Here is a 15,393-nt window from a genome sequence, read left to right as displayed (position 1 = left end):
TAAGTTTCCCATTATATTCATGCCCTCTCAGTCTGTCGGTAAGGCTAGTCCGCATGTTCACCGCACATAAGGTGTATTAGATACCTCTTGTCAACATTGTACATCTCGTACTGCTTATATGACTGAATAAAAATTGGGCCTCTCAGTCTCATTCATACCACTATAAACATAGTCGTAAAGTAGCCCCCCTGTCCATCATTTCTATATGCTAAGGGGTGCCAGCGAATAAGGCAGCACATGGTGAAGGAGTGCAGATGAATGCCAGCTGTTGAAATTTCTCAGTACATATGTTAGTTTGTAATGAACAGAAGCTGCCAGTATGTTATTCTCATGTAGTTCTCTCTCTCTCTCTCTCTTTTTTGGTTCTTAAACAGTGCATAGCATTCTTATCTCTGACATGAAAAATTCTGTTTGATGCCTTTTTTCTTTTTCTAAGTGTAGAACTTGATTGTCGTAGATATGTGTGTTGGTTTTTTACACCGAGGGCCAAGAAACCGATCTTGTACTTCAGAATGCACCAGAGTATGCTCATGTTTTAACAGTGCTCTGCATAACAAATGCATTCCAGTTTTCAAGGACATGTCGTCAGTCCCTGTGCTATTCTGTCCTAAATAGAAGGAAGAAATGCTGGAAAAGCTTGGAAGAGCCCAGCTGAAGAGGGCTGTACTGATAAACATGATTGGAAAGGAAATGTGTTCCATGTAGTAATTCTTTACAGGCATCCCACTACCCATAACCTGAAGAAGGGTGAAGCAAGGACTGAAGTAGCCTTTCCATTCTGAACCTTACAACGACAGGCTTTGCAAAGAAGCCAGTGTAACCTAAAGAAAGGAGACTAAGTAATGAAAAAAATGTTGTGCATGAAATTGTCGCAGCGCAGCATGCGCCCTAGGCCACACTGCAAGGAGCACCAGTAACACACAGCAAAAATATTATCACTGGCCACTTCGGCCATCACCATGGAGACTGCAGTGGTGCACCTAGGGTTGAAGAAATATGAGTACTACTATTATGCAGATATTGGTGCCAAACTGATGGGAGAGGTTGTACAGGCACTCCAGATTAAAAAAGTTCAGGCGCTCTTGTGTCAGTTTCTTCACTATCTGAGAAAGGTGCATCTTTTCGCTTGTGCTTCATTGTGCACATTCAGCTATAACAGCATCCTAAAGCAAATGATTAGTGTTCTTTCTTTTTTTGTTGTGTGTTGTTTTGTTTTTTTGTTTTCTTGCCATTCCACACTTGTAAAGTATTGGATGAGATATGCTGCCATTTGGTGCATGCCATGTTTTTACTGCATACATATTAGCAGGGTTACACTGCACAAGTAGACTGCAGTAAATTAACATTCCCCATGAGCAAAATTGTACATGCAGCTTTGCTTAGTTTTGCATCATTGCCATGATGGAATTCTCCAGATAATGAGATAACAATTTTTCTTCTGTACATTGGTTAATCGACTAACCCACCCAGAGGACCTTCCTGGCTCTTACATATCCAATATGTACCTCAGATGCTCATTTTTCAAGAACCAAGTTCATTCACATGTTAAATTTCATTAATTTTTGTACATAATTTACCATTAGCTTATTGTGCCATTATTTGCACCTTGCTTACACTAAACAAGTAAAAGTGTCACATAAGTAATTACGCACTTGCAGATGTGTTTACCTAACTACAGGAAGACATATGCCAATTAGAAATACAGGCAACATATCTTCACATTTGTACGTAGTGTTTTCATGGTGCAATATTTCGGACCATAGTACCCAAATGTCTTTGTGATCTTCTGCAAGAAGATACAATAAGCTCCGCTACTTGCCAAGCAACTGAGTCATAATAAGTGTCATGTTGAAGTCTGCAATGCGGTTATTCTTGGGAGCGTGGGAACCTTTTATGGTGCGTCATTGTCGTTCCCTAATGTCCCACAGGTTGGGGACATGCGGATCTCGTTTCTTGTGGCCGGTATTCTTGGCCCCCAAGGTGACAAGGTAGGTAGGTTGATCAAATTTTGGGCACAGAATATTGCCATGTACTCTTTTGTTTTCAGTGCTTGCAAGTGAAAATATGCATGCTGATTGGCTTGGAGCAACAGCTTATGAGCAGTAAGCTTGCTTGGCTCAAATAGTTGGGTCAGCTCAGGAGTAACAGATTGCTGGCACATGATCCATTAGTGTAATGGTAGGGAGGCTTATGTGAAGGCTTCGTTTCAATTTGTAGAAGAGTTTGTTTCAATTCACTGTATAGCAGTTGTCCCATGCGTCAGTATCTGTCTTCAAAATAGAATTAGGGTGCCACAGACAGTCATTACTCAGCATATTGCACTGATAACTTGAGCAGCCCTCCACCGAGCGTTTAACAATATGAGTCTTCGTGCGCAGACATGTCTTCAAGGTGGTGGTGGACGTTTTCAGCATCACCTGTGGTGATCACTTCCCATGCCGTAAGTAAAACAGACGCTTCCACTGTGCACTTACACACCCAGTGTACCTGTGCAGTGTGTGGAGCAGTGGCTGCCTGTGGCACACAATTTAGGAAGTATGCAAATAACATCGTCTAGTGTTACCAGATGAAACTACGGGCCTTGCGCTATTCGCAAGTGAAACAGCAATGTTATTCACACTTTCCATCATATTTTTGTTTTTCTCACTTCACAGTTATTTTTCAGACACCTTGCATTTCATTATGCTGTACATGCATAATTTTCTGTTAATGGTTTGTTGGCATCTTGTCTTGGGGGCAATATGATCACTTTGTCAAGTTACTAAATGTAGTAGCTTTAAGTGGATGCTCTTGCCTTTTATGCAAAGGAAATTGAATTGCATTAAAAGTTGTGGAGCCTACCGTATTATGATAGGAGGCTAGAGCAGCATAAAGCACATTGTTGCAATTTGTTCTGTGCAAATTATTACTTTACAAGGAAAAAAGCGGCAGAGCACTTGCTTTAGGACTGTGAGACCGTAACTGAACTACAGCAGAATTCCACTGTGTCACTGCATTCAATTGCTAAAGCATGATGATTTGTTTTGTGACACTTAGGAGGTCATGGAATGTCCATCTTTCTGCATCACTTTCATTGAACTGGTTCGCATACTTCTGCTGCTTGAGTCAATTTTAATGTTTGCTCTTAGGCAAGGAGCTGAGAGGGCGAGAACAGTAAGGGATGGTCACAACGCAGACCTATTACGAAGCTGATGTCATCATACAAAATAAATTAAAGTAGTATGGGATGCCAACAACAAAGTGTGTGTGGCCGCATTTGATTGCTGTGAATGATTTATTTCTGAATTAGTTATTACAATGAGAAAGATGACTACAGCAAGGCAAAAGAAGTCGGCAAACAATAACCCTGTCAGATGGCAATGTAACTTTGAGCTAGTGCCGTCATTTGCAGGTTGTCAGATGTTTAGTAACACTCCATGACACTCCATAGAATGCCTTCGCAGGTGAATGCATTTGCTGAACTTACTTAGTTTTGTCAGGGCGTGTATCTTCGATAGCAGTGCTTCGCAAATAAATAAAATGATACACAATGCTGAGTCAGCACAGATATTGAAAACACTTTTTTGTTCATTCAAAAGTTATAAGTGTCCCTGCTTATGGAAACTGCCATTAATCGCTTGTGAAAGCTGTCTCGTTAATTAGGCACTGACACTTGGCCATTCTCTGCACTTTTTGATAATGCAGCATGTTGCTCTGGTGTTAGGTGCAATACCGGTTTGTCTTTGCCCGTGATGATTGATCGTGTTAAGGTTGCTTTGCAAATATTGCTAAAAGTAACAAATATACAATGCACCAGCTTACTTACTGAACCCCGCAGGGGCGTCTGCATCAGCAGGCGTTTGGTGTGTTGCGACACCACGTACCCGAGCACACGAGGGTCGGACCCTCCCGCGTGTAGCTGTGCATGGCTTAGCCGTGTCTGGGAAAAAGGTAGTCCTGGGGGTTGAGCCGATGCTGGGTGTTTGGACCTTTAAGGTCCAACAATGGTGGAGGCAACACACTTCTTCAGCCTCGGCTTCACATAGACGGCACCTCCAGACTGACTCACCTGGAGGAAATCGGCAGTCGCCTTTTCCTGTCCCTCTCTCCTCAAACCTTCGTCTTTATGTCTCACTTTTTGACCTTTTCTGTCTTCTCTCTTCCATTTACTTCCTTTTTCCACGGCGGCAAGGGTTAACCTTGTGTAGCTATACTACTTTGGGTACTCCATATTTGGTATATAGCGATGGCGTATGACTGGTGTCGTGCAGACGTGTATGCAAGCTCTGCCGCGTCCCCTCGTTGGGCTCCGTGGTGGGCGGTCAGCGCTATTGCCGAATTTTTCATATTTTCATGGAAACTTCTTTCCCCCAACTTCCTGATCGCCCTCAGAATTGAGGACGCCCCGAAGATTTATTCCAGTTTTTCAGACACCAAATACAAAATTTCCCCCGCTTCCAAGTTATTCACTCTGAAAAGTCAAACAAAGCAGTGCAAACCATTTCACCATTCCTTGTTTCAAAGTCCCTGACTGATGTTTTTGCTCCAGGTTACAAGGTGTCGAGGATGGCAAGCGGCGACCTCCTCTTGGAGCTCCGTGATGTTAAACAATATAAGAAACTACCGAAACTAGTGTCATTTGGGGAAACCCCCATAACAGTAACCCCGCACCGTACAATGAACACCACCCAAGGTGTTGTGTCGGATGATGATTTGCTTGAGGTGACTGAGGCGGAACTCCTGGACGGCTTCAATGAGCATAATGTGATCAATGTCAGAGGAATTAAGATGAGGTGGAATGGTAAAGAGATTCAGACGAAGCACTTAATAATTACTTTTGGATCAAGTATCTTGCCCAAGTCAATCGAGGCCGAGTACATCAAGCTCCGTGTTAGGCTGTACGTGCCAAATCCACTCTGATGTTTGGCGGCCTCGACAGCTCGCAGAGCTGCCAAGGCCGCCAAACTTGTGCAAAATGCAGCGCTCAAGAACACACCTCTGAAGCTTGTGAGAACGCTCTCCACTGTGTAAACTGTGACGGGGAGCACATCGCATACTCGCGGTCGTGCCCCTCCTGGAAGAAAGAAAAAGAAATCGTAACGATCAAAGTAAAAGAGAATATATCATTCAAGGAGGCACGCAAGCGGGTTTCATACCTGCCCAAGAAAAGTTTTGCCAATGTGACATGTCAGGGGGCAGCGACACAACGGCCACCGGCGGCTGTCCGACCCATAACGAGCGAGTCGGCAGTTACGCCATCTGCCTCCGCGGCGGTTGCAGCCAGCGCTGCTCTGTCTCAGACGGGGCGACCCACCCCGAAGGTGGGTGCAGCCGAGCCTGCCCCAACCTCCCCGGCCCCTTCCAGCGCTGGTAACAGCCGGCACAGCCAAATCCCTCAGGGAGCCCCATCGTCCTCCGGGCTGGTGGGCGCAGGGGTCTTGCCCTCCGAGGCAGGACCTGTCTGGGAACTTCTCGCTCGCAAGAGCACGTGTCCAACACCTCACAAGAGGGAATGGACACTACACCTATCCACAAGGCACACAAAGCGCCTAAGGGGTGGCGAGGTTCGCTCGAACGCTCCAAAAAAGATCACAACCCCGTTACAGGGCCTGGAAAGAGCTCTGTAAACTAAGGCATCACTTCCGTTTCCGTACACACAGCACCAATTTACTTTAAATATGGACACACAAATTACTCAATGGAACGTCAGAGGTCTTCTTAAAAACCTTGATGACGTACAAGAACTCATCCGCAAACACAATCCAAAAGTGCTGTGTTTACAGGAAACACACTTAAAATCAAAACACACAGACTTCCTCCAGCAGTACACCATTTTCCACAAGGACCGTGATGAGGCTAACACCTCGTCCGGCGGTGTAGCAATCCTTGTAGGCAAGTCCCTAGCTTGTCGCCAGACGCCCCTCGAGGCAGTGTCAATTAGAGGGATTATTTTCAATAAGTTGGTAACTGTCTGTTCCATTTATATACTTCCAAGCTATCACCTCCAAAAAAACGATCTCTATAACCTGATAAATCAGCTCCCGAAATCTACGTACTTGTGGGTGTTTTTAACGCCCAGAACACATTGTGGGGAGAGGCGCGTTGCGACGCAAGAGGCCGACTTATTGAAAATTTTATTCTGACCTCTAGCGCCTGCCTATTTAATAAGAAGGAACCAACATATTGCAGCCTTACACACAATTCATATTCATCCATAGACCTAGCAATAGGCTCTGCTTCCCTTCTGCCTCATCTTGAATGGAAGGTGACCCAGAATCCTTTTGGAAGTGACCACTTCCCTATAACTGTAAAATCACTAACGCAGCATGACGTCACTCCCTGGTTTCCCATTTGGAAATCAGCATCAGCTGACTGGGAGCATTTTAAAGAATCTACTCATATACCACTCGGTTTTATAAACAATTTAATATAGATGATGAAGCTGTCACATATTTTACCGCTTTTATTATTGATGCTGTGGCTGCAGAAAAGTTTATTCCGCAAACAAATGGTGGTTCACCTAAAAGACGTGTTCCCTGGTGGAATGATGAATGTAGAAATGCCATAAAGAGGCAGAATAAGGCATGGGGAATATTGCGTAGGTCGCCGAATGCAGAAAATCTTATTGAATTTAAACACATAAAGTCACAGGGGAGGCGCATACGGCGTCAGGCGAAGAGAGAAAGCTGGGTGAGGTCCCTCTCAGGTATCAGTTCTTACACACAGGAGGCGAAAGTTTAGAATGGCATAAGGAAGCTAAAAGGGCAGCAAATAAATCTGTTGCCTTTGGTGAACGATCAAGTAAATACCTTAGAAGAGCAGGCAGACACCCTAAGGGAGCACTTTGAGCGTGTGTCGAGCTCAATCCATTATATTCCCAATCCTTCCTTAAACATAGAGAAATAGAGGAACGTAAGCCAATCATAAGAAAATGTAGACAGAATGAACCGTATAAACGACCTTTTAGCATTGCCGAGTTGAGAGCTGCCTTGAACACATGCAAAAGCTCTGCGCCAAGACCTGACAGGGTCATCTATGACATGATCAAAAACTTACATACTGACACACAAGTCACACTACTCGCACTTTTTTAACACAATTTGGGCTGCGGGATACCTCCCATCCACATGGAAGGAAGCGATTGTAGTTCCCGTTCTGAAGCTGGGAAAAGACCCTTCCTTGGCGGCAAGTTACCGTCCGATAGCTCTAACAAATTGTCTGTGTAAGCTTTTCGAAAAAATGATAAATCACAGACTTATACATTTCCTTGAGCTCAACAATATGCTCGATCCTTATCAGTGTGGCTTCCGAGAAGCGCGGTCGACAACCGATCATCTTGTGTGCATTGAAGAAAATATCCGCGATGCATTTGTTCATAAACAGTTTTTCCTATCAATATTCCTCGACATGGAGAAGGCGTATGACACAGCATGGCGTTACGGGATCTTGCGAGTCTTGTCGGGAATGGGCATCCGTGGAAATATGCTGAACACTATTGAAAGCTATTTGTCAAATCATACATTCAGATTAAAGGTCGGTAATGCACTGTCACGTCCTTTTACGCAGGAAACTGGTGTACCCCAGGGAGGCATGCTCAGCTGCACTCTCTGTATTGTTAAGATGAACACACTACGTGCTTCACTGCCACCTGCCATTTTTTATTCCGTATACGTAGACGATATACAAATAGGCTTCAAATCCTGCAACCTCACAGTATGCAAGAGACAGGTACAGCAGGGCTTGAACAAGGTTTCCAAGTGGCAGACGAAAACGGATTTAAAATCAACCCCCACAAAAGCTCTTGTGTTCTTTTTACTAGAAAGAGAGGCCTGGTTCCAGATCCTTGTGTTCAACTGTGTGAACATCAAATACCTATCAATGAAGAACACAAATTTCTAGGTATTATACTAGACTCCAAGCTTACTTTTATTCAGCACATTCAATATCTTAAAAAAAAATGTCTAAGGACAGTGAACTTACTTAAAGTTCTATCCCACTCAACATGGGGTAGCGACAGGAAGTGTCTGATGAATGTTTATAAGAGCCTAATTCAATCGCGATTGGACTATGGTGCCGTCGTATATAACTCTGCCGCTCTGAGCGCACTAAAGATTCTAGATCTTGTCCACCATGTAGGTATCTGCTTAGCCACTGGCGCTTTCAGAACAAGCCTGATTGAAAGTTTATACACGGAATCAAATGAATGGTCCCGCCATCTACAGAGAACTTACATCAGCCTTACTTATTTCCTGAAAATACATTCCAATCATCAACATCCATGTTTTAACACTGTTAACGATATGACATGTACTACACTTTTCCATAACCGTCCCTCTGTAAGACAGCCTTTCTCGCTTCGTGTGAGGGAGCTTAATGATGAAATGCATGTCCCACTCCTCGAGCTTCGCTTAATGCATCCAACCAAGCTGTTACCACCTTGGGAGTGGCAGCTGATAGAATGTGACATATCCTTTTTAGAAGTAACAAAACATGCCCCAGAGACAGAAACCCGAACGCATTTTCTAGAACTCCAGCACAAGCACTGCTGCACAGAGTTCTACGCAGACGCTTCGAAGTCAAATGCCGGAGCGTCTTATGCTGCCTTCGGCCCATGCTTCTCAGAATCTGGTGTACTGCATCCGGAAACAAGTATCTTCACGGCCGAGGCCTACGCAGTACTGCCTTCTGTAAATCATATAAGAAAATCAAAACTTCAAAAATCAGCTATATATACAGACTCCCTAAGCGCCGTGAAGGCCTTGATGTCATTCTATAGACACAAATATCCAGTACTTAATGAACTCTACACCGTCTTGTGTAAGGCGTACAGATCTAACCAGCATATCATTATATGCTGGGTGCCTGACCATAGGAGCATCGAGGGCAACGTTCTGGCAGATGAGATGGCCACGTCTATCGCATCACAAGCCGTTAACCCTACCGCTGAGGTGCCTGTCACAGATCTGAGGCCTTTCTTGCGAAGGAGTCTGCGGGACCACTGGCAACGCATGTGGGATGCGAAAACGGATAATAAGCTCCACCTAATAAAGCCACAGTTAGGACTCTGGCCCTCTACTGCAAAATCGCGCCGAACCGATGTCCTATTTTGTCCTCTCAGAATAAGACACACATTTGGCACACATCATTTTCTACTTACTGGAAGAGAGCCACCAACCTGTGGTAGATGCGGGGAGAGGCTGACCGTACTCCACGTCCTCCTGGAGTGTCCAGAAGCCGAATCTGAGAGAAAGAGACATTTTCCTTTAGCATACTGGCAGCACATTTCTCTTCATCCTGCAATGTTTCACGGTCCAGAACCGCCTTTTAATACAGACACAGTCCTAGATTTCATTAGCGATGTGGTCTTGCATGTTATTAGTCCCATACATTCTTAGCGCTTCCTCTCTTTAGAGGATGCCGCTGGGATAGTTGTACTGTATAGCACCTACCTCCAGGCCCTTGTGTTTCAAGGGCTCTGGTGAGGCAGTTGTGCTGTAGTTAATTTTTACATCTTACATGTTTCTTATATCATATCATTCTCCCACATTGCTGTGTAAGGCTCACAGTACTCGTCATTAGACATCGCCATAATCTTATAGCATGCAGATTTTACGCACTTTACAGCGACTATTTTTAGGCCCCTTTACAGCCAAGTCACATCTTCTTCACAGAACTCATCATTCCACCACGAAATCACTAACACTGTCTTGGCGCTCTTTGGCCATACCTGGCCCTTGCGCCAGTAAAAACCAGACACTCATTCATTCATTACTTACTGATCCAGCATTGCCATCAATTCCGAATTCCACTTTCCTTTACTGTCTAGCAGTGTGCCACCAGGTGACACTAGCTGCAGTGCACTTGCTCAAAATGGCACTACATTCGCCCATCTCAGTAAGATATAAATCACGTGATGGAAGGGCAGTGCAAGCTGTTCACTAAATAATTTCAGCTTGAAGAACTTTGTTGCTCTCTTGTAGTACATTCCAATGTGCATCAGCATCATCGTCACTGTATCCTACTCGGTGATGACATTAATAACCTTTATTTGCATCATCTTGCATTGTCCATGTGATTAGAAGCCAACAGCAAAGCTTGTCACAAACAGCTTAGTAGAGCTGAAAGCCACCATACATTATGAAACATCATTGCATGAACAATGAACAGCATGTCTCCCTGTAATACCTAATTTTGAGACCTAATTGTGAGTACAGCATCAACAATAAAACCTAACACAAGAAAATATAGTACTTGTAAGGTGCTCGGTGCATGATGAGACCTGTCAGGGGCACCTTCGGTCTGCAAACATTTGATGTGTTGCGATAACCCAGACCCAAGCACGTGGGAGTCCGAACGTCCCGTGCTCAGCTTTGTCCAAGGGGAGAGGGATCCTTGAGCCGATACTTAGCGTTTTTCACTTTTGCAACTTCTCGGCAGAGGCAGCACGCCTCTTTGGCTTCTGCTTTACTTAGACTGCACCCCGGAGTGACCCAGCCTAGAGAAATTGGCAGTCACCTTTCCTGTCCTTGTCTCGGCATTTTCACTTTCTTTTCTTGTTTTCTATTTGTCTTGCCCTCTATTCCTTTCTCTGACATGTCTATGTAAAAAAGGCAATGAATGCAATTGGAAAGAATTTTCTTAACGCTAGGGCTTCCTTGGCCAAGGTGAAAGAAAGTGTGCTGCAGCTTTGTGATAAGATGATTCTAACTTCACTGCATAAAACACTTAACAGCGCGAAGGTAGGTGCATTAAGCATCTTCTTTTCAGCCAAACCCCACAAGGAAAGCATTCCGCTATCAGCTATAGTCACTAAGAGAGGATCCTGACAAGGTGCCTTTTCTAGGTTTCTTTTGAAGCAGCTGCGTGCGTCACATGTGGAAAACCCATTGCTGGTGCAATACTCTAATGCGGTTACTGGCTTTCTTGCCACAAATGAAAGTGCTGAGCCTGTGTCTGCCTATTCAGCTGATGTGTGTGACTTGTTTCATTCTCTTCCAAAACCACCAAACCTGCTCAGAGCTCTCAAAAATTTAAGCGATGAGTCTGGCCCCTTGTCGTTTATTAACTCCATGCTTTTACCAATTGACAGTTTTCTTGACATGCTCAGCTTTGATCTTTCTTCAACTTTTATCACTTTTAATAATGACGTTGTTATTAAAAAGAATGGTGTGTGTATTGGTGCGTGTGTAGCACCGTTTTTATGTGACCTGTTTTTAGCTGAATGCGATATGTGTATACATTCACAGATTGACAAATCCAGAGTGGTGAGAATTTTTAGATACATTGAATACCATATGGACTCATGTAAGGGCTGCGCCTCCAACCTGGCGTCCGAAATTTGAAAGAAAATTTCCACCGGAGAAACAATCGTGTTCGGTGCCCCGATGCCGCGCGCATGTGTTGGCATGGCTTGGCCATCATACAAGCCTATACAGAACCTTGTTATATTAAAGTCGGGTAGTCCTGACCAGGGTTGGACACTTCTGAACAGGGTTCTTTAAGTCTTCAGACACGATTGAATTCACACACAAGATGCCTGTCAATGATCGCCGGCAGTTCCTTGAGGGCAGTCTCTTTATTCTTTGTCCAATGATGACACCACTTAGCTCAGGCACTAACAGCAGAGTGGTTACAATGTAAAAAAAAATGCATCTTCATTGGCATTTTCTGGCTTGACAGGTGATTCCATTTGCCAATGGAACGAACAAAATGTGAACTAGTGTACATATTAATTCTGGTGCAGTATTCTAAAATCTCAAAACAATAATCGGTACCTGCAGAGATATAATGAGGCCTTTTAAGTATATTTCCTCTAGAATGCCAGTTCTACCATGAAATATTTGACAGAGGATTTTCAGTCACAATTTTCATAGAGAGGAAAGGATTTCCCATCCTGTTTCATTTTTCATATTAGTGCAGCTTAGCACCGACTTAGGACAAACCCTGCTGCTCTCTTCTGGATTTTTTCAAGTTTATTACTTAGTGTATATTGCCAGGGGTCCCACACGGCGTAAGCATATTCGAGCATTGGTCTAACGTATACTAGGTAAGCAGTTGATTTCTAACAAGGTAGTGCATGTCTCAAATTTCGCTGTATAAAGTTTAAGGTCCTGGCGGCCTTGGCAACTACTGTACCAATGCGAGCATTCCGTGAATGAGAATGTCACACCTAAGTATTTATACTGTGATTTTTGCTTCGCTATATTATTGCTGATTACGTAATCAGGGTTTAACCTGTTTTTTTTTTATGTGTAAAAGTAACATGAACACACTTTTTAGTATTTAAGTTCATTCTCCATCTTGAACACCGTTCAAGAACACATAATAAGTCGCTTTGTAACAGGGCAACGTCACCTTCATTTCTCATTTTCCTAAATAAAACACAGTCATCAGCAAACAACCATATACTAGGACCAATTCCTGAACAAATGTCACTTATATGTATTAAAAATTAAAGTGGCCTTAAAACTGAGCCCCGTGGGACACCCGATGTGATATCTGTGAAACTGGATTTCTTGCCATTTAATACTATACATTGTCGGCGGAACGATAGATAGTTTTCGATCCAAGCTAGAACTGTATGGTGAATAGTTAGTGCTGCAAGTTTACATAAAAGCAAATGGTGAGGAACAATATCAAACACTTTTGGTTTAGTCCAGGAAAAGCATATGACCTTGTATCATATCAAATACAAGGTCATAATAAAATTCAATCAGTTTTGTTTTGCAAGATAAACCCTTAAGGAACCCATGTTGTTGTGAAGCCAGTAAGTTGTTTGTTAGTAAGTGTGTCATTATCTCTTTATGTGAAATGTATTCTAATAACTTGCATGGTATGGACATAAGCGAAATGGGCCTATAGTTATTTAGGTACAGCTTTTTTATGCCCACCTTTATAAATGGGGACAACGTGTAATTTTCCAGTCATCCGGGAGGACACAGAAAGATAAAAACAGTGTAGATTATGTAGAGATAAAGGGAAATCAGTTCAGCACATTGCTTTAGAATTCAAGGAGAAATGCCAGCTGGTCCATTTGCCTTGTTATCGTTTATTTTGTTTAGTAATGCTCTGATTCCATTCACACTTAGCTGTATTGATTTCATAGCTGGAATGGAACTTTTCCATAATGAAGGAGTGCAGCTGTGTTTTGGCAAATGTACTGAAGGAAGTGATTATTTAGACAAGTAGCTTTCTCAATGTCATCTAATAACTCCTCACTATTAAAGACAATTTCGGTGATGCCCGCTGGGTCTGCTCCATAGCCTTTCATGTATTGCCAGAATGCCTTGGTATTCATTTTTATTTCGCTGACGAGTTTTTCAACGTAGCACCCCTTGGCCTCCCTTATATATTGTTTGTGTTCACAGGTAACACCATGGAACCTTTCAAGGTGATGATTGCTGTCAGTTTGATATTTTGAATATATGCGCCTTTTATTCCTTACTGTTCTTAAGATACGAGTATTCATCCATGGTTTGTTATGCTTCTTAGGTCTACCGTATTTGATGCTGGGAATGTAGGTTTTGGTAAGCTCCTTGAGTTTTCTTTCTTTAGTTCTCCCACAATTCTTGAATGTCACAATCATCTGAGAGGCATTCAAAATGTGGCAAATGATCAAGAAGCTTCCTTGATATGCTGGCATAATCACCTCTGTCATATAGGTACATTGTTTTGGTCTCTTTATTTTTTTGTCTGCTACTTTTGGTTTTAACACTTATGACGACAGCCAGGTGGTCAGTTATTCCCGGACTAACATTAACAAAATTCACCATATTTAACGAGTTTCTGAAAACAAGGTCTGATGTATTGTTGTCACGAGCTGCATCAATAATATATTGCATTAATCCATAAGATTCTATGATACTTTTTATCTCCAAGTTTAAGATTCCACCTGCTGTGTACTCACAAATTCTGTCACGCCAGCATAAGTCAGGTAAATTGAGGTCCCCCGCCAGCAGGAACATGTGGCGAGAAGCGACACGGCAGGCGACATGGCAGCACTCGTCTGTGTCATTTCTCCCTGCTTGTCCCCGTGAATACAGCGCTGTTCTGTTTCAAATATGCCTTACTAACTCGCCCGAATGTCTGTTTTGACCTCAGAAACAATTTCATGTAAAACCTGTAGCCTGGTGACAAGTGAGTTAGGAGGCTGGTAGAAAGCTCCGGATGCGAATGAAGAATTGCCTGGCAAGGTAAAGTTGCACCACACTGATTCCACATCGTCATGACCTATATCTAGTTCAGATGAGTTTAAAGAGCAGCAAACTAAGAGATGAAGGGTTACGAACTGGATTCCAATGGAAGGGAAGCGTAGCAGGGGCAGCAGTAAGTTAGGTGGGCGGATGAGATTAAGAAGTTTGCAGGGACAACATGGCCACAATTAGTACATGACCGGGATAGTTGGAGAAGTTTGGGAGAGGCCTTTGCCCCGCAGTGGGAATAACCAGGCTGATGATGATGATGAAACTAAGAGAAAGACGCCACCACCCATGCAGGATCTACCTGTGATAAGCAATGAAGTTTTCTCGAAACATTTCACTGTATCTAACAGAAGAATCCAGCCACGATTCAGTCACAAAGACTATATTGACTTTCACAGAGTCAATAAGAGCAGCAAGGTCGTCAACTTTATTAACAATGCTTCTACAATTCGTCACTGTAATCAGATCAAGTATTTGATGCCCCTTTTCTCTGGTTTGGGTCATTTATTTTTCACGACTTGATTGACTTCTTCATTTTTTTTATCCCACTTAAATGTCTTGCCATTCACAACTAACTTATGAAAGCTTAGTGTGATGCAATATTTTTTCATCTACTTTATTGACCTTAGTACATTCCCGGAGCCTTTCCCCAATATCTCGTGTTTCAGGTGTGCAATGTTGGTCGACACTGTACGCAGTTCCTTTGAAGTTCCTAGCATTAGAAAAAACGTTGGATTTTTCTTTGTAGGAGGAACAATTGATGATGATTGGCCTTTTTGTCATTTTGTTATAGCGACCTCTACAGTGTGCTCTTTCTACTGACTGCAATTCTAACTGCAACTTTTGTTTACAAATGTTTTTGGGCAATTGTTCAGACTGTTCCCATGTTTATGATTTGGTATCATTGGCCCCATAAAGGCTAGGTTATTTCTCCGGCTTCTATTTCCTGAGTCAACACTCTTGTCATGCATTTGTTTAACTCCTTTACTTACTGTCCTAATGGTGCTGTCTTGCACGTTTACTTTATCTTTGAGCATTGTGATCTGGCCTTCTGTTGCATGCAGTTTGCTGTTAATTTTTGCCATCATTGCTTCTAGTGTCAGTGGGCTCTAATTTAATAAAAATTGTGGTTTCGCCATATTGTAAGCTTTTAAACAGTTCTAGGTGCTGAGTATTTAGCTGACGAGTTCAACTCAACATCGCTGGGCAGTAA

The 15,393-nt window shown here is 43.0% G+C and overlaps 1 protein-coding gene across 13 annotated transcripts in view; it reads left to right on the top strand.

The window, feature by feature from the left end:
* Tmem43 (Transmembrane protein 43) overlaps positions 1–15,393 on the top strand; it is a 210,947-nt gene that overhangs the window by 175,163 nt on the left and 20,391 nt on the right. For all 13 annotated transcript variants that reach the window (XR_011514400.1, XR_011514401.1, XM_070538296.1 and 10 more), the window contains one exon: positions 1,929–1,988. Coding sequence is in view for 11 of the 13 variants with exons in the window: in XM_070538296.1 (XP_070394397.1) it covers positions 1,929–1,988 (60 nt within the window). In the remaining 2 variants the exon portion in view is untranslated. The remainder of the gene's footprint in view (positions 1–1,928; positions 1,989–15,393) is intronic.

Source organism: Dermacentor albipictus, chromosome 5 (genome assembly GCF_038994185.2).
Source record: "Dermacentor albipictus isolate Rhodes 1998 colony chromosome 5, USDA_Dalb.pri_finalv2, whole genome shotgun sequence".
Taxonomy (NCBI): Eukaryota; Metazoa; Arthropoda; class Arachnida; order Ixodida; family Ixodidae; genus Dermacentor; species Dermacentor albipictus.
This window is presented reverse-complemented; position numbering and strand designations above follow the sequence as displayed.